The sequence below is a fragment of the Terrapene carolina genome, unplaced genomic scaffold (assembly GCF_002925995.2).
Source record: "Terrapene carolina triunguis isolate 2854851 unplaced genomic scaffold, T_m_triunguis-2.0 Scaffold406, whole genome shotgun sequence".
Classification (NCBI taxonomy): Eukaryota; Metazoa; Chordata; order Testudines; family Emydidae; genus Terrapene; species Terrapene triunguis.
This window is the reverse complement of record NW_020664757.1, coordinates 1,309,911-1,335,903: the sequence shown is the minus strand read 5'-3', so window position 1 is coordinate 1,335,903 and position 25,993 is coordinate 1,309,911. Positions and strand designations below refer to the sequence as shown.

Genomic DNA, 25,993 nt, shown 5'->3' with positions numbered 1-25,993 from the left:
CCTAGTTCAGATAAGACACAAAAACAAAGGAAGTCTGAAGCAAAGCTAACAACAGAGCCCAGGACTCCTAACCTCCTGAGCCACAAAATTAACCTTCAAATATGAAAAGCTCAGTGCTTCATAAATTTTAAAATCCATACATCAATCTACCCCAATTCCCATTCCCTTGCAAAGAACGGCATACTCCCAGGGCCTAAGGAGAGAAAAGATTGTTTTTGTTTTGGTTGCAGACCAGGATGTTGTCACACAGATTAGCATCATCTTTACCCTGCAGGCTAGTGACAACACACACACACACAAACTATATTATACATGGTTGAACACTACACTTTCTCCATCTCTTTCATATTCAGCAACCTGGCTACATGCCAGAGAAGTAATAACAGGAAAGAAAATGCAACAGATGCTGACAGCTTGATGAAGGAAATGTCACGCAAGGCTCTTTTCAACCCTTCTTCAAAGGTGGCACCAGCTGAAATAGCTTCATCAGGCTAGTATAGGTGCATGTTGAACTCCATTTACAGTTCTTATTGATGTCTAAAGCAGAAACACACTCTTTCTCTAGCTAAACTATAAATTGGGTGGAACAGCTATTAATTCCCAGACGTGCTGTGGTACATTAATCAGTCCTGCCCTCCATCACATCCCACCCCCTTGTGAAAATAAAATGCAATTCAAGAAGAAATGAAAAGAGGAGAAAATACAAGGATATCAGACCTCGCTATTAAAACTAGTTTCCACACTAAATTTTTTAAAGGCTACCCCCAATAAAGGTCAGCCATATGAACCTAGGTTCCCATACAAAGATTCATTCAAAAAATATTGATTCTAAGGCCAGAAAGGACCACTGTGAACACCTACACTGACACACTGCAAAACCAGGCATAGAACTTCCCCAAAATAAATTCCTGTTTGAACCACAGCAGTTCTTTTTAGAAAAACTTCCAGTCTTGAGTTAAAAATTGCCAATGATTGAAAATCCACCACAGCCTTCAGTTTAGATTCATATTCATAAAAGACTTTCAGGTCAGACTTGGGATTTCTCAAGACTTGCTCAAATTTGGTACTGAAAATTTTTTAGATTCCTTGTCAGTTTCATAGCTGTCCCAGGGTTCTAAATAGCAGTGTTGAAACTTACTAGTTTCAGTTTCACTCTTTGCTTCTTGAGAAATCAATGAGCAGTACCAAAGGCAGTGGAGCTGGATATCTCACTCAAGACGACAACACTGCATCAGTTTATATTTTTTTCATATTTGGAAGGTGACCTTTACAACCATAATGGCTAGAAAGTTTCTCTTTTGTTTTAAGAAGAGGTTAAATTCTGCAGAAATTAACAAGTTAAACCCCTTCATTTACCAGGGAACCCTTCTGCTTGGCACTAGTAAAAAAGTAAGTGGACTTTTAAAATTCTGTCAAGGAGTTAGGTGCTTCCAAATTGGCCCATAGTGGTGGCTGTTAATGATCCAGGGCCTAAGCAGATCTGCTACGATTTTCAAGGCGGGCTAAAGGAGTTAGATCTCCAACTCCCATTGACTTTCAATGGAATTTAGGCACCTAACTCCCTTTGATCCCTTTGAAAATCCCAACCATTGCATGTAGAGTGATCCCTACCCCAGCTAACCTGGGAAACGAGGACATTTATTGTTAGTTTGGGTTTTTTGGTAGCTTCTGTTAGAAAAATACTTGAAGAAGCAAAGAGAAACATGCCTACATACAGTGTAGAGATGAGAAGCCTAGCTAATGAGGGGCAGAAGCAATTTGACAGCATGCCAGGGAGCATTGCTGTTTGTGGGAAATATGTAAAACTGTTGGAAGAATGAAAGAGAAAATAAAATCCAACTAAAACCAAAATGTTTACATCAGCACATACCAAACATTTTTCAGTGGCCTGCTCACAGAAAAAAAATAAATTTAAAAAAGGTTTAAATGTCCAGTTTTAATAAGTTCCAGGAACCAGACATTTTATGATGAATAGAGGGGAGTGATTATCAGTTCTCTCTTTCTTTGACAGTTAAAAACATTTTTTGAGGATAGCAGAGCATCAAAAAGGCCCTTTGTGTATGTGTTTGTGTGTATATATGTATTACATATGCTATCTACGCACGCACAAACACACACACACACACACACACACACACACCCTAGTGTCTATATAATGTTTCAGAATTTTATTTTAATTTTGATTAGAAACAATAGCAGCCTTGTTGATTACTATTTAAGTGGCACCACTGTGTTTCATGTTGCACAATGCACAGTAAAAACAAACTCTTTAGATCAAGGAGCTTACCATGTAACTAGATAGTCAACACAAAATATAGTGTTACTCTCCAAAGGAAGTTACTCTCCATAGCCAACACAGTTTTAAACATGACTTTGTACATGATGTAGACAGAATAAGTTTTATCTAGAGACATAGTAGAAGATTTACATAAAATAAATGTTATAAGGTTGCTTGGTACAGATTGACCATGTCTAGTAGAAAAATACGTTGTGTTTTTTAAAACATGTTAGCTAACATGTTTTAACTAGCATAATTTTAGACAGGGCAAATTATGTTTAAAAACATGTTAACTGGTTGTGACCAACCCTAGGAGTTGATCACAACCTGCTAACACATTTTTAAAGATAACTTCATAGCTTTTAAAGCCAGAAGGGACCATTATGGTCATCTAGACTTACCTGCTTCATAACACAGGCCTGACACACTCTGTACCCCAAAAAGACACACTGCATCCCATATTCACCATTGGTGATATAATTATATGTTTTGTACAAAGTATGTCTTGTGAGGTATCATTTTAAAAGTCTTAATCTGTTGAACATTAATATCTTGTTAAGTGGTATGTGCTACCATTGTATATGAAGTTATGAAGTTTTGCTATGTATGTGCCACTGAAACATGTTCTGAGGTTGGGAACACCCAACAATCAGCCTTTCAGGTACAATAACTCCTCACTTAACATCATCCCGGTTAACGTTGTTATGTCGCTGATCTATTAGAGAACATACACATTTAAAGTTGCGCAATGTTTGCTTATAATGTTGTTTGGCCGCTGACTGCTAGCAGGTGAGGGCTTGGAACCAGAGTGGGCCGGCAGCCCCATCAGCTCCCCCCACCCAACAATGAGCCCTGTGGATCAGCAACTCCCCGCTCTCTCCCCGCAGCAATCAGTTGTTTCGTGGCGTTCAGGAGGCTCAGGGGGGAAGAACGAGGACGTGGTGCACAGGCTCCCCCTCCCTCCCCGCACCTCCCGCCCGCAGCAATCAGCTGTTTTGCAGCATTCAGGAGGCTTGGGGGGGAGGGGAGGAGCAAGGGACGTGGCACACTTGAGGGGAGGGAGTGGAGTCGGGGCGGGCCTGGGGCAGAGCTGGGGGTTGAGCACCGCCCGGCATTTTGGAAAGTCGGCGCCTGTGCAGCCGTGCATGCGACGTACGGAGGAGGAAGTGGTGCACTCCAGCGGGATAGCATGGGTTCATCATCACATTCAGTTTCTGAAGGAAAGTGTTTGCAGCTGCTGCCATGCGTCTATTGTCTCCTCTCCCTCCTGCCTCCCTCGGTGCTGCCTTCTAGAGTGTGAGGCTACATTAACAACAACATGTTAATCCTTGAGGGCTCAGCCGTGTGCTAGTTCACCATTTAGCAGCAAGGCATTCCCTTGGAAATATCTCACCTGATATCAACATGGTTGCTTTAGGAGAAACTCAGGGAGTGCATGAGCAGGTTCTCAGACAATCCTCTGATTAGAACTTGTTTAAAACTTATACTGTATATAATGTCTTTTGTCTGGCGAAAAAGTTTTCCCTGGAACTTAACCCCCCACCCCATTTACATTAATTCTTATGGGGAAATTGAATCTGCTTAACATCGTTTTGCTTAAAGTCACATTTTTCAAGAACATGAGGGACAAAAACTGAACTGGGGGACGTGCTGGTCCCAGATGGGAAGGACGGAAGCCTGCCTGTGTATGGAAGTTTGGTGGACTGTTTGTACTATTTAACAGAGTGAAACACTACTTGAGTCAAATCCAATCCAGTTTAGAGAACTTAGATTGCAGTCTTGTTTTATTTCTTATCGTAATCTATTTTGACCTGTTTGCTATTACTTATAATCTCTTAAAATCTATCTTTTTGTAGTTAATAAATCTATCTTATATTTTACCTAGAAACAATGTGGTTTGAGTGAAGTGCTTGGGGAAAAATCTCAGCTCAGTTAACAAAAGCTTGTGTATTGTCCTCTCCACTTTAAGGGAGGGTCGGACTGGGTAATAACTCATATACTGGTCAGGCTTTTGACCAGGGCAAGACGCTATAGCTCTGGGGTCCTAGGCTGTGGAGCTGGAGGGTGAGATGGCTGGAATCACTCTATTGTTAGCTCATGAGTGGTGGAGGAGAAGCTGTCATGTAACTGCAACTGGGTGTGTCCCTGCCTATGTAAAGGTTTGTGCGAATGCAGGACCAAGAGTGGTCTGCAGCTTGTCACACCAGCACAGTGTGAGAAGGAGCCCAGGCTGGTGAGACAGAGGATTCAGCAATACCCCAGTTCCAGGTTGCACCCGTGGAGGGGGGAGGGGGAGAACCCATCATAAGGCCATAGAAACTTACCTTGTGTTTTCTGCATCAAACCCATCACCTCTTTTCGTGCTATAGCACAGAGGTTCTCAACCTTGTTCTTTCTGAGGCCCCTCCAACATGCTATAAAAACTCCATGGCCCACCTGTGCCACAATAACTGGTTTTCTGCATATAAAAGCCAAGGTTGGCGTTAGTGGGTAGCAAGCAAGGCAATTGCCTGGGGCTCCATGCCACAGGAACCCCACAAAGCTACATTGCTCAGACTTCAGCTTCAGCCCCGGGTGGCAGGGCTCTGGAACCTGAGCTCCAGCCATATGCGATGGGGATTCGGCTTTCTGCCCTGGGCCCCAGCGAGTCTAATGCAGGCCCTGCTTGGAGGCCCCCCTGAAACCTGCTCTAGGCCACCTAGGGGGCCCCGGACTCCTGGTTGAGAACCACTGCTATAGCATCTCTTTTAGAAAGACACCCAATCTTGACTTAAACTGCAAGTGATGGAGAATTCCTCTTGTCTGATGCCCTATTCCTCTTCTTCAAGTCATATCAATAACCTAGATTATAAATTCCTCAATGCAAGGATTGTGTCTTTACAGAGAAAATAATGTGGTATTTATGCCTAAAGTGCTATGTAAAAGTGTTAAATAATAATAGTTAATAGGCAGTTGTGGCACCACGAATAGAAGTGTGCAAGGAAAGCTTAGATTTTTAAGTCTAGAATAAATTTCTTCCTGCTTCATGCAAATGACAGGCAAATGAGTGCCTGTCATTTATGATAAGATTCAATTGGAATGCTGAAGGTTGGTTGCAGTATTAGGGCCCTGTTCTGCTGCCATTCCACAACTAGAATTGCTACAGAGATGGCTCACCACAGAGTTTCTAGGTTTATCATTCCAGTCTGCAATGCAGAAGGAGGCCCACATTTCAAATTTACACTGTGGGTTTTATATGGGGACTGAGCCCTTCCATTCCATTAATATTACTGGGAGTTGTGTCTGAATTTTAGTGCTAAAAATGTACCCTACGGTGTAGAAATATTTTTTTTTTATAGACTAAGAGCGGATTATAGTCGGATGTAAAACAACATGTCAGTTACACACTCAAACTGCCTGGGAGAGTTAGAAGAAAGGTTCTAACAACAAAGCTGATGCCCAGTTTCAGCATAGCTTGTTAACATTTCTTTTTACTGAAGACCAAAACATTAAAAAAAAAAAGACAAATTCCAAAGTCTTTTAAAAAGACACTTTTATGCATTGCTCTCCAGGAACATTACATGGAGTTACCTGATTACTGTCCTTTATGGAAGACAGGTGTCAGGAACTAAATAGGTTGATAGTATCCCTTTAAGGCAAGATGATTTTTTTTTAAATACTAAAGAAAGTCTAGAGCAGGTGTCTGCAACCTTCGGCACGCGGCCCATCAGGGTAATCCGTTGGTGGGCCGCGAGACATTTTGTTTATGTTGATCGTCCGCAGGCACGGCCCCCCGCAGCTCTCAGTGGCCGTGGTTCGCCGTGCTGGCCACTGCTTCCTGCAGCTCCCATTGGCTAGGAATGGCAAACTGCAGCCACTGAGAGCTGCGGGGGGCTGTGCCTGCAGACCATCAATGTAAACAAAATGTCTCGCAGCCCACCAGCGGATTACCCTGATGGGCCGCGTGCCAAAGGTTGCCGACCCCTGGTCTAGAGCCACCCTATGTACAGAATCTCTGTATTAGTGCCTAAAGCTGACAGTAGATGACGGTGGGGAAAATTATGCTTTAGTTATGAGCTAGAGAGAGTAGTCAACTGAAGCAGGAGCAAAAGGGAGTAGAGGTGGGCATCTGCAGAGATGGGCTCCCCTTGATAATATCTTACAGAAGAAAAATTACTTTCTGTGCATCAAGCTGAAAGGTGTCTGCAAAGAGAAACTGAATACAGTTCCCTAGATCTCCTTGGATGCAAGTGCTTATAGGGCTGAAACACCTTCCAGTTCTCAGAGGTAGAGAGGAATACACCACCCACTCGGAGAGGGAACTCTGACTCCAAATGCAAAATTTCCTGATCTCCACAAAGATAGCCGGTATAGGAGATGATTTAGGATTCAATACATATGGTCCTGAGAATAGATTGCAGAGACTAAAAATCCCAGTTCCTTTAACATATCCCAGTGGAACAACAGATTAAATAAATGTAATGTACTTGCTCCTGGTAGCATTGCAATGTGTATCTGCTGTGTGATGGTTCTCAGATTTTAAAGATGTATATGGTGGTGGTGGTAGCAGTAGCAGGGACCTACATTAAAGTAAAAATTACAGTTCCTTTAGTAGCAGCCAGGGGCGGCTCTAGCTTTTTTGCCGCCCCAAGCACAGCAGGCAGGCAGCTTTTGGCTGCATGCCTGCGGGAGGTCCACCGGTCCTGCGGCTTCGGCGTACCCACCACCGAATTGCCGCCAAATCCATGGGACCGGTGGACCTCCCACAGGCATGCCGCCAAAGGCTGCCTGACTACCGCCCTCGCAGGGATCGGCAGGGCGCCCCCCGCGGCTTTCCGCCCCAGGTACGCGCTTGGAGTGCTGGTGCCTGGAGCCGCCGCTGGTAGCAGCTACAGAAACTAAGACGTCCATGAGTCTAGGCAAGCGTAGCCTAATTCTTACTCATGAAAAAAAATAACTCATAGCCCCCTCTTCCCTGCCACCCAAATAAGGTATATGCCCTCCAGAGGAGCCATCATACAGACCCCAAATCACATAATATTCTGAAAGTCCTTAAATTCCATTGGCAACAGAAATATTCCTCGGACCCTGCCTCAAAAAAAACATTGGCTTTCTGCTGCCTAAGATTTTTTGTCAAGGCAATAAGGAATGTTTTCTGCTGAGGATTTACCTTGAGGTCCTATCCCTAGCGCATTTGGCTGTCAAAAAATTCAAGGCCCTGTTTGCTCACAAAACTACCCATTCTGCATGTGCACTGCTTGTTGGTATGTGGAAATCATGTGACATGTTCACTTAGTGGATCTTAAGAAATAAGAGGCTGAAATAAGGGGCTGAAAGCTAAGGTTTCTACAACCTGCAAACTTCAGTCTCTGCTATATCTGCAGGCTGTTCAGTTCCTTGGAAGCCAGTGACTGGTCACCGTGTTTGGCAAATTCAAACTGAAGAGGGAAACTCTTTGATCTAGGCTGTTAAATGAGCAGGAGCAGAAAATTAAAGCTTTACAACTCCACTGTACGTGCTACCAAATGAGGCATGACAAAAGTCTGGTATAGTTTTAGAACAACAATAATGCAAATATAATCAAATAACCATTCAAAAGTGGACGCAAATTGGGAGGAATAGAAAGGGAATAGTTCATGTTTCTAAAATGCTTGGATTAAAACATATACTGTAACAATTAAGTCACAGATTATATCTATTCTGAAAAAGAGATAACGTGAGCCACAAATATTTCCATCTTTCACAATACACTTCCAAGACCATCCTGAAGGGCAACATGATTGACCTTATCTACCGTTAAAATACTAAAAATTGCGAGGGGGGAAACCCCTTTTAAACAAAATATCATTAAGTGTTTACTAAAGTGCTCATTTGACAGTCCCAGTTCAACAGTACAGCTTCAGACCAAAAGACCCTCAGGCTGGGTGGAAACCAAAGAAATCTGTAACAATTTCAGTAGAATCCATCCATCATCGTCAATGTTTTCTACGCACAAAAGAAAATTGGGAAAACCCTTTTTCCTGACAAAACTATGATTAAAAAAAAAACCTACGCAGGTCAATGAGAAACTGAATATCATCTCCTGAACAAGGACTGGGCTCTGCAGGCACAAAGACCATCGTGCTTCCACAGCTATCCACCATGGAAAGCCTATTTGAGTGTGGGCAGAGATCTTTTTGGTGAAAAAAAAGTAATGGTGAAATTATGATTTATCCACATCTATCTCCATTTGCTCATCAAAATAAGAAATGTAAATTAAAAACAGACAGAAGACCAATGACTTGCGGTGTAACTTTTTCAAATCACTTAACCATTCTGTGCTTAGTTTTCCAATATGCAGAATGGAAGCAACACTTACTCAACTTTGTAAATCACTTTCAAATCTTCAGATAAAAAGTACAAAAAGACAAATATTCCCTACCCTGTAAATTTTCTGTTTTTGAAATCGTCTGTACCAGACCAAATGCATGGATTAGTGGCCTTAATACAGATTTTTAAGGTGATCTTCTGGGCATCAGCCTGCATCTTTGCCAACCATTCTGAAATAGATGTGCATGCTTTCACAGATATGGACTTTGGCAAACAGTTGCTGCAGGCAACCCAAATATATAAACTGCCTTGGGAGGTCACAAGTGGAGGTGATCAGAATTTTTTTTGACAAATGCAGATTTGTGGAACTTGAAATGTTTTGTGAAAATACTTCAAGTTCAATGAATTTTTGTCCCTGCCTGCATCCCTACCAACTCACTTAGTAGTATTTCTGTGTATTTCTAGATTACCTATATTTCAGTATCTTGGTACCAATAAACTTTCTGACTGCAGAAGATTTTCTGTAGTACATGCAACGTTCCAAAAAAAAACCTTACCTCCCCAAAGGCTCCTCGACCAATCACCTTCAAGATTTCAAAATCTTCTTTATGTAGTCGCATCTGTTTCACCTTAGAGGTAAAAGGTTTGGCTGAAACAAAGGAAAATATCAATCATTAAAAAATAGGTAACATTAATAACATAAAATATTAAGTTATAAAAGCCCTGAAAATAACAGAACATTTTGCTTATATACATCTATTCCCTAAAGTAATATTACAAAATATAAAGCTGAAACTAATGACCAGTAAGAGCTAAGCCAAACTTTCTGTCTGCTTTGAAAGGAAATTTATGGAGTACATATTTTTTACAAATAGAATCAAGCTGCCTATATCCTTCTACATTTCTTATAAATCCACACAGTGATTTTCAATATAGTAGGTTTCCAAGTGTTATAGACCTGTATGTCTGGTTGTGAAAATATAGTATGGTAAAATTATTACATCACTCTGGACAGAAATATGCTAACTTCTACACTAGCTCAATATTAATGATCAATATTTTACTCTAAGGAAAATTAAAGTGCTGATGAAAAGGTGCTGGACTGCTAGCACTGTCCCATGAAGGTATATCAATACATACTTGCTCAGAGATCACTACTTTATGTGCAAGGGTTAATAAATTAACCTTTAACCCTTGGTTCAGTATGTTTGCTTGGGGTTTTTTGCTTTGACCTCCATTTCTGTCCAAACTCTCTTTCTAAGCCATATATTTTTACTGTATTATATTTTATTTTAATTTGGTGACCAAACTTGAACAAAACATTTCACACACAGGTAATTATAGTGTTTATATATAATATTTTTTGTATTTTTTCCCCAGAGTCAAGTTTATAAACAGCAGACTTTTTCCAAAAGAAAATTTGAATCCAGGCTGATAATATGTACACTAAGTTTGAGACTGACACAAATTAGGTGAACTGAAATGTTTTAGATATAAATATTTTAAAACCTTTTAGATCCCAAATGATTAAGAGCATATGTGCAGACATAAACATTACAAATATATTTAAAAACCATTATCTAGTATGCCTCAAGCATTATATAGATTTCATTTATAATTTTGCAAGTTTTAATTATGTAACACCACCTACAGCTATGGAAAGGCAAGATAAACATTGCCATGAGAATGAAGTAAGTAAAAATGACTATTTTAAATCAAGTCTACCTTAAGTTACGTGCCAAGACTCATGTTTAGAATTCTGCATTGCCTCTCTTAAGTTGAACTCAGCATTAACACAAAGAGAATGCAGGGAAACATTTTGGTCTGCATTCTTGTTTGGGATTAACTCTTCCAAGAGAAACACAGAAATCTAACTGCACGTCTCGACAGGTAATAACAGACTATTTATCCCCTATATCCATGTGCAGAGGGGATCCTCTGCATGTGGAACACCTCTTTTCTAACTTAGTGTGCTAACCTCTCTCCCCAAAACCCCATGGGCAATAAAATGAAAAGGTAAATTCTCAGGATGCATTGCTTAGAGCCATGGAACCCTCCCACTTGGCAATGCCCTACCAAATAAAAGTTCTGGGGAAAATTCCCTGGAGGGGAACTTCATTGACCCACCGACATTTAAACACTCATGATCTTCAAAGGACTTTACAAATATTAGTGTTGTGATTCCTCCAGTCTTTAAAAGCTGAACTCCAATTGAGGATTATGAAATCAGAAGAATTTTAGGAAAACTGATACTGTCTCTCTTTCAGTCCCCCACCATATGTTGTCAATGGCCTACCCATCTAATTTTTACATCTTCTGCACCCCATCCTGGCTAGCCATCTGCATGTCCTCAGGGAGACATGAGCCATGTCTCTTTGAGAAACATTATGTAAATGAATTAACTTATTAAGGTAAAAAAAAACCACTTGTTTTGAAATATTTTGTTTTATAAAGCAATTATTTGAATTCTTATCAATTCATACAATAGAAATTCCATTACTAATTCAGGATCTATTATTTAAGAGGAAGGGTGATCTAGAATATAGGGAACTGGAATGGGATTAGGAGAAGTAGGTTCAATTCCCGGCTCCACCACAGACTTCTTCTGTGCTCTTGGATTAGACACTTAAGATACTTTGATCTAGATTCACAAAAGGACTTAGACACTAGGTCCCACTGTGATTCACAACCCCTCCACTGTCCCAAGCTGCCACCAAACCCTGTAGGGAATTAAACTCACTCAACTCAGAACTCACCTGCCAGACTGGACACCATATACAAACTCACACAACTGCCAGAAGACCTTCCTCATAAGTTGGGATCTGGAAGATCCTTGGTGCAAGTCCCCACTCTGCCTGATGGAAAGAAGGGATCTGAACAGGGATCTGCCACCTCTCAGGAGAGTGCTCTAACCACTGGGCTACAGGATATTCTGATGTGGGGGCTCCCTCAATCTGTCCTATTTAGGCTATTCCACTGTGGATAAATAACGAAAGAGTCACTTGGCTAGAGAGAGATTGAGTAAGCACGAGAATGACTCTGTAGCTTGGTGATTAAAGCAGTCTCCTGGGAAGTGAGATACCCAGAATTCAGTTCCCCTGATCCAATGACTATTTGAATTATTCATCCATAGTGGAACTGTTTCAACAGGAGAGACTAATGGACCCCTCACATCAGAATATCCCATAGCTCAGTGATTAGAGCACTCAGCTGAGAAGTGGCAGATCCCTGTTCAAATCCTGCTCAGGTGGAAGGAGACTTTAACTGAGGGTCTCCCTAACCACTAAGCCAGGTTTTTGTGAATCCCATTCTTAGGCACCTATTTCTCCCTCATTCAATGTATAAGGAGCTTAGGCACCTAACTCAGGCTTCATGAATCCCAATGATTTTCTAGGTGCCTAAATGTCAGGCATGGTGACACTCACTGTCACCACCCAAGTAGTCCCTTACCTTACAAGTGTGTCAAGAGGATAATGAGATGCCTACATATTAAAGTGACGAGGACCACACAAGTACCTGGACAGATAGACGGGAAAATGGCACGTTCCTCTAAATCAGATAAGCTATCTTAGCTGTACACATATAGGGTTTGAAGATGCAGATAGGTGGGCATGTCAAAATGATGGTTAAGATTTAAAAGGGACATTTAAAATATGGCTATAAAAATCTTTTCAGATTGATTTCATGGGATACTGTATGCATTAAAGGGTATGTGTGGGCAGATTCATTTGCAGGATCAGGGACTAGAACTGTGAAAGGAGTTTCTAAGTGGAAACAGTAATTGCTTCTTCAGTACAAGAACAACAAGGTGCCATTGCACAGTTGGCCACACATATGCTAAATAAAATAAAATCCAATTTGGATTCTCCTGGCATTTCTGAAAGAGATTTTTTTTTAAATAAAACACTGGTATGAATCAATCTAGATGGAAAACAAATATTTAAGTGTCCAGCTAATCATTTCATTTTATTTAAATTTAAGACAGATAGAGATTATACAGACATAAAAACTTGCTCCAGGGCTTTACAAAATCCCTCTCCAAAATGAAAGTAGCACAAAATGATAAGCTAAGAAATTCAGTTTTAGATACTTTCCCTTCTTGAGAAAAACAGACACAAACTTCAACAAAATGAAAAGTCACAATTCTGAGATTTGATAAATAAGTGAGACAATTAAATTCGTAAGTGCTCCAAATGTCATCTGATAAACAAGACACAGACCTGTTAATAAAATTAGCTTGTTCAAAGAAGAGAGGCACCCACTGTATTCATCAATTAATGTCCATGCACAATATCAGTGAAAGCAGACTGCAATGAGTGTCTTGTTACAGAACATAATAGATATTATAGGGATCCATGAACCCATAGCAGAACAGACTTTAAAATGTGACTCTACTCTATTACAATGACAACATCAGCAACTTCTAACTAAAATTCAAACCATTCCACTTCAAATGCAGTTTTAAAGTTTCAATTCGAGAAAGACTTCGCCACAAAGCTCTTAGTTAGGCTCTGATATTAAGGGTTTGGCATTAGATATAGGTAATTTCATAGCCTCATTAAATTTCTTCTCAAACTGTAGCGATTTTCACAATTAAAATACGCACCCAGTGAAGACAGCACAAAAAGTTAAGGTTAATTATATTTTATCCTGTGAATGCCATTCCTTTTCGAGGCAAAATTACTTTGCTCATTAAAGTTAGTTGCTTTTTTTTATTCCAGAAGGATATCGACTGCTTCAGAATTCTGTTTCTCGTATATTTCAGTCCTACTGAAGTAAATATTTTAAGACAATGGGATTTGGTCCTACAGCAGCGGTCTCCAAACTTTTCAGGGTCGTGCCCCCCCTTGCCCTTGTGCCCCATCAAAATTTCTAATTTATTTATATATATATATATATATATATATATACACACACACACACACACACACACACACACACACACACACTCTAGGACTAGTAGTAAGGTCTAAGGCCCCAAGCTTGCAAAGACTTACATATGGGATTAATTTTAATGATGTGAGTAGTCCCCCTGAGTTCAGCATGTACTTGCCTTTGCAGGTTCAAAGCCTAAAAGGGAAATTTTAAGCTAAGTATTACACTGAAACTCATATTTCCTCAGACATGGCCACTTTCTGACCATAACCCTCCTTCATCCTGCATTCTTGCAAGTGCACAGGGGGGCTTGTGACTAACTACCACACAGCACTACAACTTCTAAATGCTTAATATTACTTGTATCCATGTAGGACTTCCAGTTACATGAACTTCAGAGCAACAACTCTGCACACTTTGCTGTATGCTGCACAACTAAGTCCTCAAACAAAAAAATTACTGAATTTTCTGTTTGAAGACAAAAAAAAATGCAGTAGTTGTATGTTGGACTACCAAGACAACAACCTCCACGGTTAGCTAGGTAAATCCTGACAGTGCATTACCTTTTTATTATGAAACAATTCTATCCCAAGAGGGTTACAATACCTTCCCCTATTACAAAGCATTGCATTAAGGAATTATAATAAATATTATTTTTAAAATGTAGTCACATCAACTTTACTTTCTCTTTCTGTTGAGCTCATTGCATGCCACAATGCAGGGTCAGGGCTCTGGGAGCCTTCCCTGTTTCAGGGGTTGCAGAGACTGAACTTGTTGCCAGGTTTTCTAAAGCCAAGGGTTCCGTAGACAATATACATCTTTCACCCACTCTGTTTTTAAACCTTTTTATATCTTAAACCATTTTTTGAATAGTTGAGCTGAAACCAAAACATGATTTCTTATTGGCCAAGCATAAATTGGATTATACTATGTCATTTGAAATATTTTAACCAATGTAAAGATGTCAATATCATTGTTCAAATATTTTTCAATAAATAAAAAGCACCCCATTAAAAGAGTTGGGTTTTTTATGTTGAAGAGAGACTGACTACAAATGAAGGAGCAGTTCATGATATCAGTGATTTTTGACCGTTATAGGCCTGGCTGGAGTACAACGTAAAATATCTTGTTAACAAACATCAACATAGCTGTTTAAACCACCAAACAATTGTTCACTTTTCACTGTAAGGAAAGGCCTGTCATTCTTTAATTATTATATTTTGGAATTTTCCAGGGTTCCCATAGGGATACTGGAAAAATAAACATCACTAGGTCTATTCATGTAAAAACACAACAGACAAAAATAGGTTTAGGCTGTATATAGTGATTCATGGTGTCATATTAGTGGAAGGTTTGTAAACATTTTTGGTTACTTTATTATCTCAAGAAACAGCTATGGTAATATATGGCCCAAGGGCTCCATAAAGAAAGATAATTACTAGTCCAAGAAAGATCAGTTCCCTAGGCAAATTATTTTAGAATGGTTTGTACCATAGAAAGGTCATAAAATCATAGAATATCAGGGTTGGAAGGGACCTCAGGATGTCATCTAGTCCAACTCTCTGCTCAAAGCAAGACCAAGGTCAATTTGCTTTGTCATCAACATTGTTTGTTATGCATACATCTGCAGTTCTTGTAGCAATATAATAATTTAAAGTACAGAAAATGGGTCCTGGTCAAATGTATTGGAAGGTATATCTTCTGACAGTAGTCTTACACACATTGCTCTCCTGGCTATGAAGTTGGGGGTAGATTTGATGCCACTTGTTTGACAAGGTCATATGAGTTATTTCAAAGGAAGCAAACTGCGAGGTCAAGGGAAGGGTTTAATAAAATATCTCTAACTGCGTCCCTTGAAGGGCTGTCCATGCTAAATAGATTGGTAATAGAATAGGTTTAGTGATAATAAATCATGCACCCCTCCTCAGAGCTGAAAGGTTTGGAATACGTTTTCCTTGACAAGTAATACTTTGGGTGATACATTGTCATTCAGCAAGATGAAAGATTTGTGGGAGCAGAGAATTGTGCATGTGACTTTCCTTCGGTACCTCAACTCGGTGATAGCAATAGCAAAGGCAGTAAATTTTTCCACTTTATTCTTCCCCTTTTTTAAAGAGCACCATTTTTTTTGCCCTTAGTGCCGTGAACCAAATGTGATATAGATAGGCTGCAGAATTTGATTTTTGATTTTTATTTGTTAAAAACTGATATTATCCATTGAAATTATAATTTTTAAGCTTTCCCCTCCCCCAAATTTGTATCAATTTAAATGTTCACAGTTGTGCAAAATTATGGGTTTTAAGCAATTTTTTTCAAATTTTATTAATTTTCAAAGTTGTGTGAAATTATGGACGGGGTTAGACAATATTTGTTTAAATAGAGTAGACACTGATTCAAAAAGTTAATGCTTTATAGCCAACACAAACTGTGACGATCACACATCAAAATATACAAATGTAAATATACAAAAATATATATCCTTAAATCAAACTCTAATAAGCTCTCAAGAAGATTTTTCTTACTTTGCGTCTCTGTAAATATCTATGGTCATCAATGAAAATATTTTTTCATCAGTTTGTACAATGAAATCAACGTTTACGGACATGTACCAATAAAAATCTAATCCTTCCAAGCCTAGATGTTGAGTATTTAGAGTAAGTTCTTTTGGAAAAATGTTCCATTCTGCTCTAACTACCATTATGGCTGAGACAGACTAGTTAGGCCTTCATCTGCAGCAATGAATTGTGAAACCAGGTTCTTTCAAAACAAAAACACAAACAAACAAAACCAGCTACACTTATGTGATACTCAAAACCCAACCAGAGCAATTCTTTTCAGACTTGTCCCTACCTAGGACCAGTCGATCACAAATAACAAGGAAAACCAATCTAACAGTTCATCCTTAGGAGAAGAAATCTATCTATTAACTGTTTAAAATACCTTAACTTGCTGAACAATGTATCCCTAGCACATCTGTTTCTTCTAGCCATCCTCTAATTAAATGCTTCTTTTCCCGCCTTTTATTTTCTACCATTTCAGTTATGCCTCTAATGGATCATAGTGATAAAATAAGTAAAAAGGGGGAGCAATACAAATCTGTATGAAAGGTCTACTTAAAGCAGTGGAACTGAAGCTCCAGCTGCAGCAACTATATGCTTAGTAGCATGGATGCAAAGAGAAATCAAAGTAGTAGTAATCAAATCTTCATCTGCTAAGCCAGCCTGACCACCATGCAGGAGGATGACAGTCTCCACCCCAAATAGAGAGAACTATAAAAACTTTCCAGAAGAAGAAAGGCAAAGCAGGAGACACTGAAATATTACATTAGACTGCAAGATTCCACTACTCTGCCTGATGTATTCACAGAGAAGTGCATTAGTTTATTACTATTATTTACAATTTATTTAGCACCAGAGAAGTGCAGGGTGCTTTTCAATCAGATTGAGATTCTGTTTTGTCTTGTTCTGAAGGGCCGACAATCTAAATTAAGATGAGAACAACCTCTAGGAAAATTGATGAAACGTCATGGGCTCATACCAAAATAAAAGAGGGCACACAGCTTTCTCTATCTTTCACAATATAAAAATCACAGCATCATAGAAATGTATGGCTGGAAGGGACCTTGAGAGGTCTTCTAGTCCATCCCCCCAATGATAAAGCAGGATTAAGTACACCTAGATTATCCCTGATAGATGTTTGTCTAACCTGTTCTTAAAAACCTCCAACGACCAGGATTCCACAACCTATCTTGGTAACCTATTCCCGTACTTAACTATCCTTATTGTTAGAAAGTTTTTCACAATATCTAACTTAAATCTCCCTTGTTGTAAACTAAGCCGATTGCTTGTTGTCCTGCCCCTGTTGGACATGGAGAACAATTGATCACTGTCTTCTTTACAATAACCTTTTACATTTTTGAAGACTATTATCATGTTCCCCTTCACCCTTCTCTTCTCTGGACTAAATGTGCCCAGTTCTTTCAACCTTTCCTCAAATATCAGGTTCTCTAAACCTCTTATCATTTTTGTTGCTCTCCTCTGACCTCTCTCCAATTTGTTCACATCTTTCTTATATGACAACACCACTGTAACCAAGCTAGCCCAGAGCCTGGGTGAGATAAACCCAAGTGAGATTGGGGTCATGCTGATTGGCAGGGGTAAACATTTTGAAGAATCCGCAGGAACAGAGCAGCCTCCGATTGAAGATTCACACGCACAATTGGTCAGGTCAGTCCACAGTTTAGGAGTTCTAGATACTGATACTTAGCTCTTCCATAGCAGCACTTCTGAATAAGACGCTACCATCTCTGGCTAGTCAGAACAGTGATTCTCAACATATTTTTTTTTAATGAGGGACCTCCTAAACTTAAATAGACAAATCTGCAGACCCCCAACCAAAGGTCACATGGGGAGACAAGGGGGGGGTCATGTCCCCCTCCAGATTTCTGCCTTCTATTTGCCGTGCTCCCTGAAGTACTGGTGTAGCAGGGCAGAGCACTGGTGTGCCTCCTTGACTAGCTGCTGCCTGCTTGGGGAGTCAATGGCTGTGAGGCATCCCCCTTCTGATGGCAGGGGGAGATCTCTCTTCTGCAGTGATGCTGCAATTTTTGGTTGCACTGCCCGAACCCAGACAGGCTGGGTGGCCCCCTGAGGTGAGTCAGGGAATGGGGGAGGTGCTTCCTCCCTGAGCTCTGCCGCCCAGGACTAAGCCCAGTCGTTGGCAGACCCCTGAAACCTGTTCATGGCTCCCCAGTTGAGACCCTGTGAGCTAGAAGACCGTCCCCCACCCTGGAAGATGATGATCTTCCATTTCCTCCCAATGGAACCACAGCAATGCAAATCTACATGGACATGAAACATTCAGCCCTCAGGAAAATGCAAGGTGCCTCCTCACCAATATGAGCACAACAAACCTACCCTCTGCTCATTACACTGGCTCCCTGTAAATATCATATCAAGTTAAAGCTGTTGGTCCTTATCATCAAGGGATTTCATGTTCTGGGGCCAGGATAAGCACGCTACTCCTTCGTCTACTGCCAAGGTAAAACTCATTCGTGCAGCAGGTATCAGCTTTCATGGGGGACAGGACTAAGCCTATGGGACAAACACCCGCAAAAACTATGAGCCACCACAAATTTAATCACCTTCCATTATAAGAGAAAGGCTCACCTCTCTTCTACCTTGCCTTCACTAGCACATTAAATAAAATTTCAAAAATCCACAATCATTTTACCATGGGAAGAGAAAGTACATGTGATAGCTGTTAGTCACCTCACTTAACACACTACTGGAAGGTACTCTGATAATACAGAGATGGGCACAGTGTAAGAGATTGAACAGAACAATTATGCAGTATCAACTTTTCCTTTCATAGATAATAAGCACTTTAGAGTTTGGTACTTTCTGCAGAAGGACTTTTTCCCCTCTCCCCAACCTAGAAGGAAAGGATTTAATGTTTTATTTTAGGGATTAATCCAAACCCATTGAAATTAAAGTTTTTTTATTGTCTTCCATCAGCACTGAATCAGGCCTTTAGTGATTCTGGTTAACTATGTTAATGGTATTTTTGAGGTTTTAGCATAGAGTTTAACCAGGGGATTAAAAAAAATATATAGTGAGGTGAGAACGGATATTCAGTCATAAGAAGAGGGACCCTAGGGAGAAAGCCCTGCCTTTGGGGGGTGGGCTTGAGTTAGGAAATATAGAAACTATACCCTGATCAGGAGCACACAGAGGCTCACATTCTCCTTTCTCCTCTATGCATTCCATCTTTTCCAGTGGGCACACGAAGAGTTAGACTCTAGAACAATTATGGAGGCAATAAAGACCTTGTTGATCCAAAAGACTGCTTTGAAGTACAGAAGTTCTGACCTAATTGGCCTTGAAAAGATGGTCTCGTTCGGGCGATGCATTTCCTGGTTTCCTTTTGACTCTACTGCTAAGGAAGGAGTGATGAATACTTAATAAGGGCACTGACGGAGCTCAGAACCCCACAGGATTACTTCCTAAAAACTCTTCTGAGAGCCTGGTACGGGCAGAGCAGCCCATATACAGTACAGGTGGTATAGCATCAGCTTGATGTGGAGATCTGCAAAGTGCTGCTACAGTGTACTTTTGGTGGTTTTTTGTTTTTCTTGCCTTCCATAATTCTTTCTTCTTGATCTGATGATGTGCAGATGAAAAGAAAACAAACCACTGTAAAAAAATAAACCTCTCCAGTAAGCACCACTTCAAAAAACAAAAAGGGGAGGGGAAGTGACTGAGCAAGAGGGAGCTGTCTAAAACATGACCAATTTACTTGAGACAAGAAAACAAGTGGGAAAAAATAAAGGAAGCCCTGCCCCCAGGATAGCCCAAAGGCACAAAAAAAGCTTTGTTGGAACTGGCTGCCAACTCTCTGTTTAGCACATGGGATGCAAAACCCTGCAGTCAGCAGTGATAGAAGCTGGATTACAGAATGTTATTTAGACCAAGGTAAAATATAAGCCACAAAATTCCCCTCAGTTTTAACAGCTAAGACTCTGTTTTCACTCTTTTGGAATTCTTCTTAAAATATTTTTCCTGATGAACAGTAAGTGCCAACATCCGTAGCGCAGTTTAAGAGAAGCTGGCAGTTCCTGCGAATATGAAATACACCCGCAAGTTCCTGTACTGTAATGGTATAGTTAGACACACAATATTCTGGCTCCTATTCACATTGAAAAAAAGTAATGTGTTCCCAGCTAGGTCAATTGGAGATCATCCAGCCATCTTTGGCTACAACTTATCCCCAAAAATTCTTAACCAGGGAATTTCAGATCAGGGTAAGAAATGAGATTTCACTTTCATATAAAAACAATCACATGCAAAACAACCCCAATGTTAACAAAATATCCACTGCAAAGATGGATAAATGCATCTCTGTCCCACAAAAATAAACCATGTTAAAAGAACATTATTAAGGATGCAAAGTCAAGCACTCAAGCTTTTGTGTATGTATTATGATACAGTCTTTAATCACATAATCATATGCCATTTTTTCCACAGGACCCCTGCCTCATTCGGTGCATAGGATGGACCTGCTCTGGGGATGAATCATGGTTGCATAGTAAAAGAGGCTGTTGTCTGTAGGATCCCTGCCTTATTTTTGCAGAAGGTGGTGGTGTATAGTGAGCAAGTCAGGAGACTGCAGGAAGAGAAAGGATGGCCGAATGTTAAGGCAGTTGAATATTGACGTAGAAAACTATCTGCCACAAAGTTCGTGTGTGATACTGGGCAAGTCACTTTTCACAGGTGGTAACTAATTGTGTGTTCTTCATTTTTTGGATGCCTGACAGGAGACCCTGAGGTCTGATTTACAGAAATGCTCAGCACTCACAGCCCCAACTGAAGTCAACAGTAACTGTGCTTTGAAAATATAAAGTGCTATTTAAGGTTAGTTGCTCTGAAAAATCAGGTCCTAGGTGTCTCACATTTGGCACCCAGAATTAGTGGATACTTTTAACCTTAATCTCTCTCTCTGCCTCAGTTCCCCATCTGTAAAATGAGGATAATACTACTGCCTCACCTCACCTGCATATTGTGAAATAAATCCATTAATGTTTGTGAAACATTATAATCATGAGCACCATAGATAAGCTCATGAAGAAATTCATAATTCTATCTTCAGAGCAGAGTTTGAATAGTGGGCAGTAAATAAGGCACAGGGGCAGTCACTGGACAATAAGGGAAAAAACAAAATATTGAAGAGATGCTCATTAAGTGAGCACAATCCATTCTGTGCACTGACTGAGGCAGGAGTCCTGTGGAAAAATAGCATGTGGTCATGTAATTAAAGACTATAGACCGTATCATAATGCATACATAAAAGGGGGCAAAGGTTTCCTTATGTTTGATTGCTTCACTTTGCAAACTTAATCATGTTCTTTTAACACAGGTTTTTGTGTATAATTTAAAAAGAAAACTGAAAAACAGAAATTCCATCATGTGGGGTCATATTGACACCCACATAGTTTATCAACAAGGCTGCAACCTTTAGATCCACTGCATAGCCCTCTGACACTTGAGCTAATGGAGTAACAGATAGCAATAGTCAATTGTCATCCCCTATATGGACCAGCAATAGTGGGGGATAAAATACACAGTTTATCAGTAGGTTTTCACAGTTATTTGCTCACAGTAGAGAAATGTTGAGATTTAGGGATCTTGGGCTCCATTTCAGGCTCTAGAGGGAAGTGGGCTCTAGTGGTCATAGACTTTCCTGCTCATTCCATCCCCCTTCAAGTTTAACTCCTTCTGCCCATCTTCTCCAACCTGTCCCAGTCCTGTTTCTTGGCCCTCACCCATCCCAGCTACTCATCCCAGCCGCATTCCCCTCACCTAGTCAATTGTAGTCTCTCCCTCCAAACTCTCCATCCCAGTTTCCTTGCCCAGCCAGTCCTAGCTGTCCCCACTATACCCTGTCTCTCCTCCTAATATCTTCCCACTCTGCTCCCTACCTTCTTCAGTCTGCTCTGATTTCTAGTCCCAGTCCCTTGCCCAACAAGTTCCAGCTGCCCCGACCAGCTTCTCATATAATCTGTCTTCCCCCACCCCTCTCTAGCCCATAGGCTCCCAGTCCTCCCCATTTCCCTCTCTAGCTCCCAGTCTCCTTGCCCAACCAGTTTCAGTCTCCCCTCATACTGATTCCAGTCTTCTTGTCCAACCAGTCCCCGCTTCCTCTGCTCCACTGGCTTCCAGTCTCCCCAGCTCCCAGCCCCCTCTTGTCTCAATCTACTCCTCTCATTCCCATCTCTGGGTCCCACTCTTCTCCCCTTCAGCATTTAATTAAGCAGCTCCCTCCTTTTCACGGCCTGGGCCTAATGTGGGGAAGGGCATTGAAAGCACAGGAGAGAGAGAGAGAGAGAGAGAGAGAGAGAGACAGACGCTCTCTGTTCTTAGTTCTGGCACCTGGACCAGGCACAGCCCACAACAGCTGGGAGCAGCAATTGCATGGAAAGCCTGGGGCAGGAGCATGTTTAATGTAGACAGAATCTTCTGAGAGTTTAGCTGCAAAGCTCCAGCAATTCTCTCCTAAGTGTATGCAAACTGCAGTTTTTCAAAGCTTTATAACCTACCCAAATCTGGCCAAGTTTTCAAGGGGATGGCAAAAGGCACATCCTTGACACAAAACACCATCCTTCTTTGCCAAATTTCACACACCTGCTCCAAACATGGGGATGTTAGAGTTTCTCAGTAAAAGGTCTCCAGAATTATTTTAAAATGGGCAAAACAATGTATTTTGAACCAGCCTCATTCTCAGAAATGGCTGAACCATTTTGGATGACATTTCCCAAAAATATGCAGCCTAAGGCAGAAACCCAGCCTGGAAAATTTCTGAACTGTTAAAATATTGTGGTTTGATTCGTTGCAAGAACAATCTAAAATATCAAATAAAGCAAAGAGAGGGCTTTGAACAATATTAAACTGCATAGCTCCTTACATTGCATTGACAGAAAACCTAAAACTAAACAAAAGTATGTACATCTAAAAGAAAAAAAATCAACTACACAACCTTGGTCAGGTCTCCTTTTACTTGCATCATTTTTAGAGAAGACGTTACATATCTTCAAGCAATTGCTTATAGTAAATGTATTAAGTTTAACAGTTTGATTCTTACATCAGGTGTTGGGAATTTCACTGTATCTTATGGGACATAAGGAAAACAGTCAGTATCATTCATTTTTACACAAGACATATTTCCTGTAAATAAATAAATAAACAAACAAACAAACAAACAACTATGGAAAGCTGCATAAGCCTTTTGCCCTCCAGTCTTTCAACTAGCTACAGAAAATGCTCTAAGCCCAGGGGAGAAAAAACATACATCACTTTTCTTCGGATACAATTTTTTTGGATGTGTAGCTATATCCTTATATACATTTCAGCACAGGACTTGTCTAAATGTTTTGCTTCACTTCTGAGCTCCATGTTACTTCATTAATCATTATTATTATTTAAAAATTTTCTCTGGTAACACCTAAATATAAATATAAAATAAAGGTATGGGCCTTGTCCAAATGAGCTTCAATATACAGTTTCTTTCATTGTTATTTGTCTTTCATATGTCCTAGCAATATTGCTCACGCAGCCATTATAGGTGCTCAGCCTGCAAAGGGATCTATGCAGGCAGACCCTTATGCCCATGAATACTTAATGGAAATCCACATGGGCACAAAGGCTTGAACAGGCACTTCTGTTTGTATGATTGGGACCTCAGGTTGTAACATAAATAAAACTTTTCTTGGAATTTTAAAAATACTTAAATTCGTATGTCTAATAAAATAATCTTTAGCATCACCTTTCTAGAGTCCAGGACCACACTAAAAGTCAAAATCTCCGTTTTATTATACAAATGTAAACTTCATAAAATGCACCACTCAATGGGACAAAATGAAACTTTCTATAAACATTTGTTTTATTTGGTATAAGTAGAGAGCACGTTTAAAAAAACAATTATCTATTAACACACTAAATTAAGGGATTTCTCATTACTACAATATCAAAAAGCCATTATATCTTAACAATTTATAAACAACTATTTTTGATCAACGTAGAGAATGAATGCAGTTTACAATTCTTTAAAATTTTTCAAACACCTTCTGAAAAATGGAGGTGATTGATGTAACATATTTCAGTAGGGAATACAAAAAGCTAGACTGGCTTTTGCCATAGCAGGGAGAGGAAATAGGATTGCCAGATGTCCGGTTTTCGACCGGATACCCAGTTGAAAAGGGACCTCTGGCGAACGGCGCTGACCAGGCCATAAAAAGTCCGGTCGGCGGCGCAGTGGGGCAGGCAGGTTCCCTACCTGGCTCCGCGCGACTCCCGGAAGCGGCAACATGTCCCTCTGACTTCTAGACATAGGGGCAGCCACAAGGACTCCGCACGCTGCCCCTGCCCTGAGTGCTGGCTCCGCAACTCCCATCGGTCGCGGGACCTGCGGACAGGGGCAGTGCACAGAGCCGCCTGGCCAGGCCTCCACCTAGGAGCCATACATGCCAGTCGTTTCCTGGGAGCCAGCCACTTGAGGTAAATGCCGCCTGTCCGGAACCCACACCCCGAACCTCCTCCTGCACCCCAACCCCTTGCCCCAACCCAGAGCCCCATCCCATAACCTGAACCCCTCATTTCTGGCCCCAGCCCAGAGCCCGTACCCTCTCCCACACCCCAACCCGTTGCCTCAGCTCAGAGCCCCTCCTGCACCCAAAACCCCTCATTAGCCCACACCCCCAGCCAGAGCCCTGACCCCCTCCTGCACCCCAACTCCTTGCCCCAGCTTGATGAAAATGAGCTAGTGAGCGAAGGTGGGGAAGAGCAAGCGAGGGGGAGGATGGAGTGAGCATGGGGCAGGGCTTCAGAGAAGGGGTGAGGCAAGGTGGGACCTTTGGGAAGGGGCGGAACAAGGGTGTTCGGTTTTCTGCTATTAGAAAGTTGGCAACCCTAATAGGAAAATTAATGCTATAAGAAGGGCTCCAGAGGTGATCCCTGCAATTACAGGCCGGTAAGCCTGACTTCAGTACCTGGCAAATTGCTTGACAACTTTGTTCTTTACTATAGTTTCAGACACATACATGAACATAATTTGTTGGGGAAGAGTCAAAATGGTTTTTGTCAAGGAAAATTATGCCTCACCAATCTACTAGAATTCTTTGAGGGGATCACCGAGCATGTGGACAAGGAGGATCCAGTGTATATAGTGTACTTAGTTTTTCAGAAAGCCTTTGACAAGGTCCCTCACCAAAGGCTCTTAAGCAAAGTAAGCTGTCATGGGATAAGAGGGAAGGTCATCTCATGGATTGGTAACTGGTTAAAAGATAAAGGGGGAAAGGGTAGGAATAAATGGTCAGTTTTCAGAATGGACAGAGGTAAATAGTGGTGTCCCACAGGGGTCTGTCTTGGGACCAGTCCTATTCAAAATATTCATAAATCATCTGGAAAAAGGAGTAAACAGTGAGGTGGCAAATTTTTGCAGATGATACAAAACTACGCAAGATAGTTAAGTCCCAGGCAGACTGCGAAGAGCTACAAAACGATCTCACAAAACGGGGTGACTGGGCAACAAAATGGTAGATGAAATTCAATGTTGATAAATGCAAAGTCATGCACATTGGAAAACACAATCCCAACTACATATATAAAATTATGGGATCTAAATTAGCTGTTACCACTCAAGAAAGAGATACTGGAGTCACTGTGGATAGTTCTCTGAAAACATCCACTCAATATGCAGCGGCTATCAAAAAAGCAAACAGAATGTTGGGAATCATTAAGAAAGGGACAGATAATAGGACAGAAAATATCGCATTGCCGTTATATAAATCGATGGTACGCCCACATCTTGAATACTGTGTGCAGATGTGGTCGCCCCATCTCAAAAAAGATATACTGAAATTGGAAAAGTTTCAGAAAAGGTCAATAAAAATTAAACTAAGAACAGCCGTACTGGGTCAGACCAAAGGTCCATCTAGCCCAGTATGAATGTTATTTTGGTTACAAAGTCAAGCATTTGGAGGGTAGGAAATGGCAGTATTTA

General features: G+C 40.8%; 1 protein-coding gene across 5 annotated transcripts in view; it reads right to left on the bottom strand.

Annotated features, from left to right (window-relative positions):
• Positions 1-25,993, bottom strand: part of CDC42BPA (CDC42 binding protein kinase alpha) — a 329,580-nt gene that overhangs the window by 212,473 nt on the left and 91,114 nt on the right. For all 5 annotated transcript variants that reach the window (XM_026658201.1, XM_026658197.1, XM_029912986.1 and 2 more), the window contains exon 2: positions 9,124-9,215. In XM_026658201.1, the coding sequence (XP_026513986.1) occupies positions 9,124-9,215 (92 nt within the window). The remainder of the gene's footprint in view (positions 1-9,123; positions 9,216-25,993) is intronic.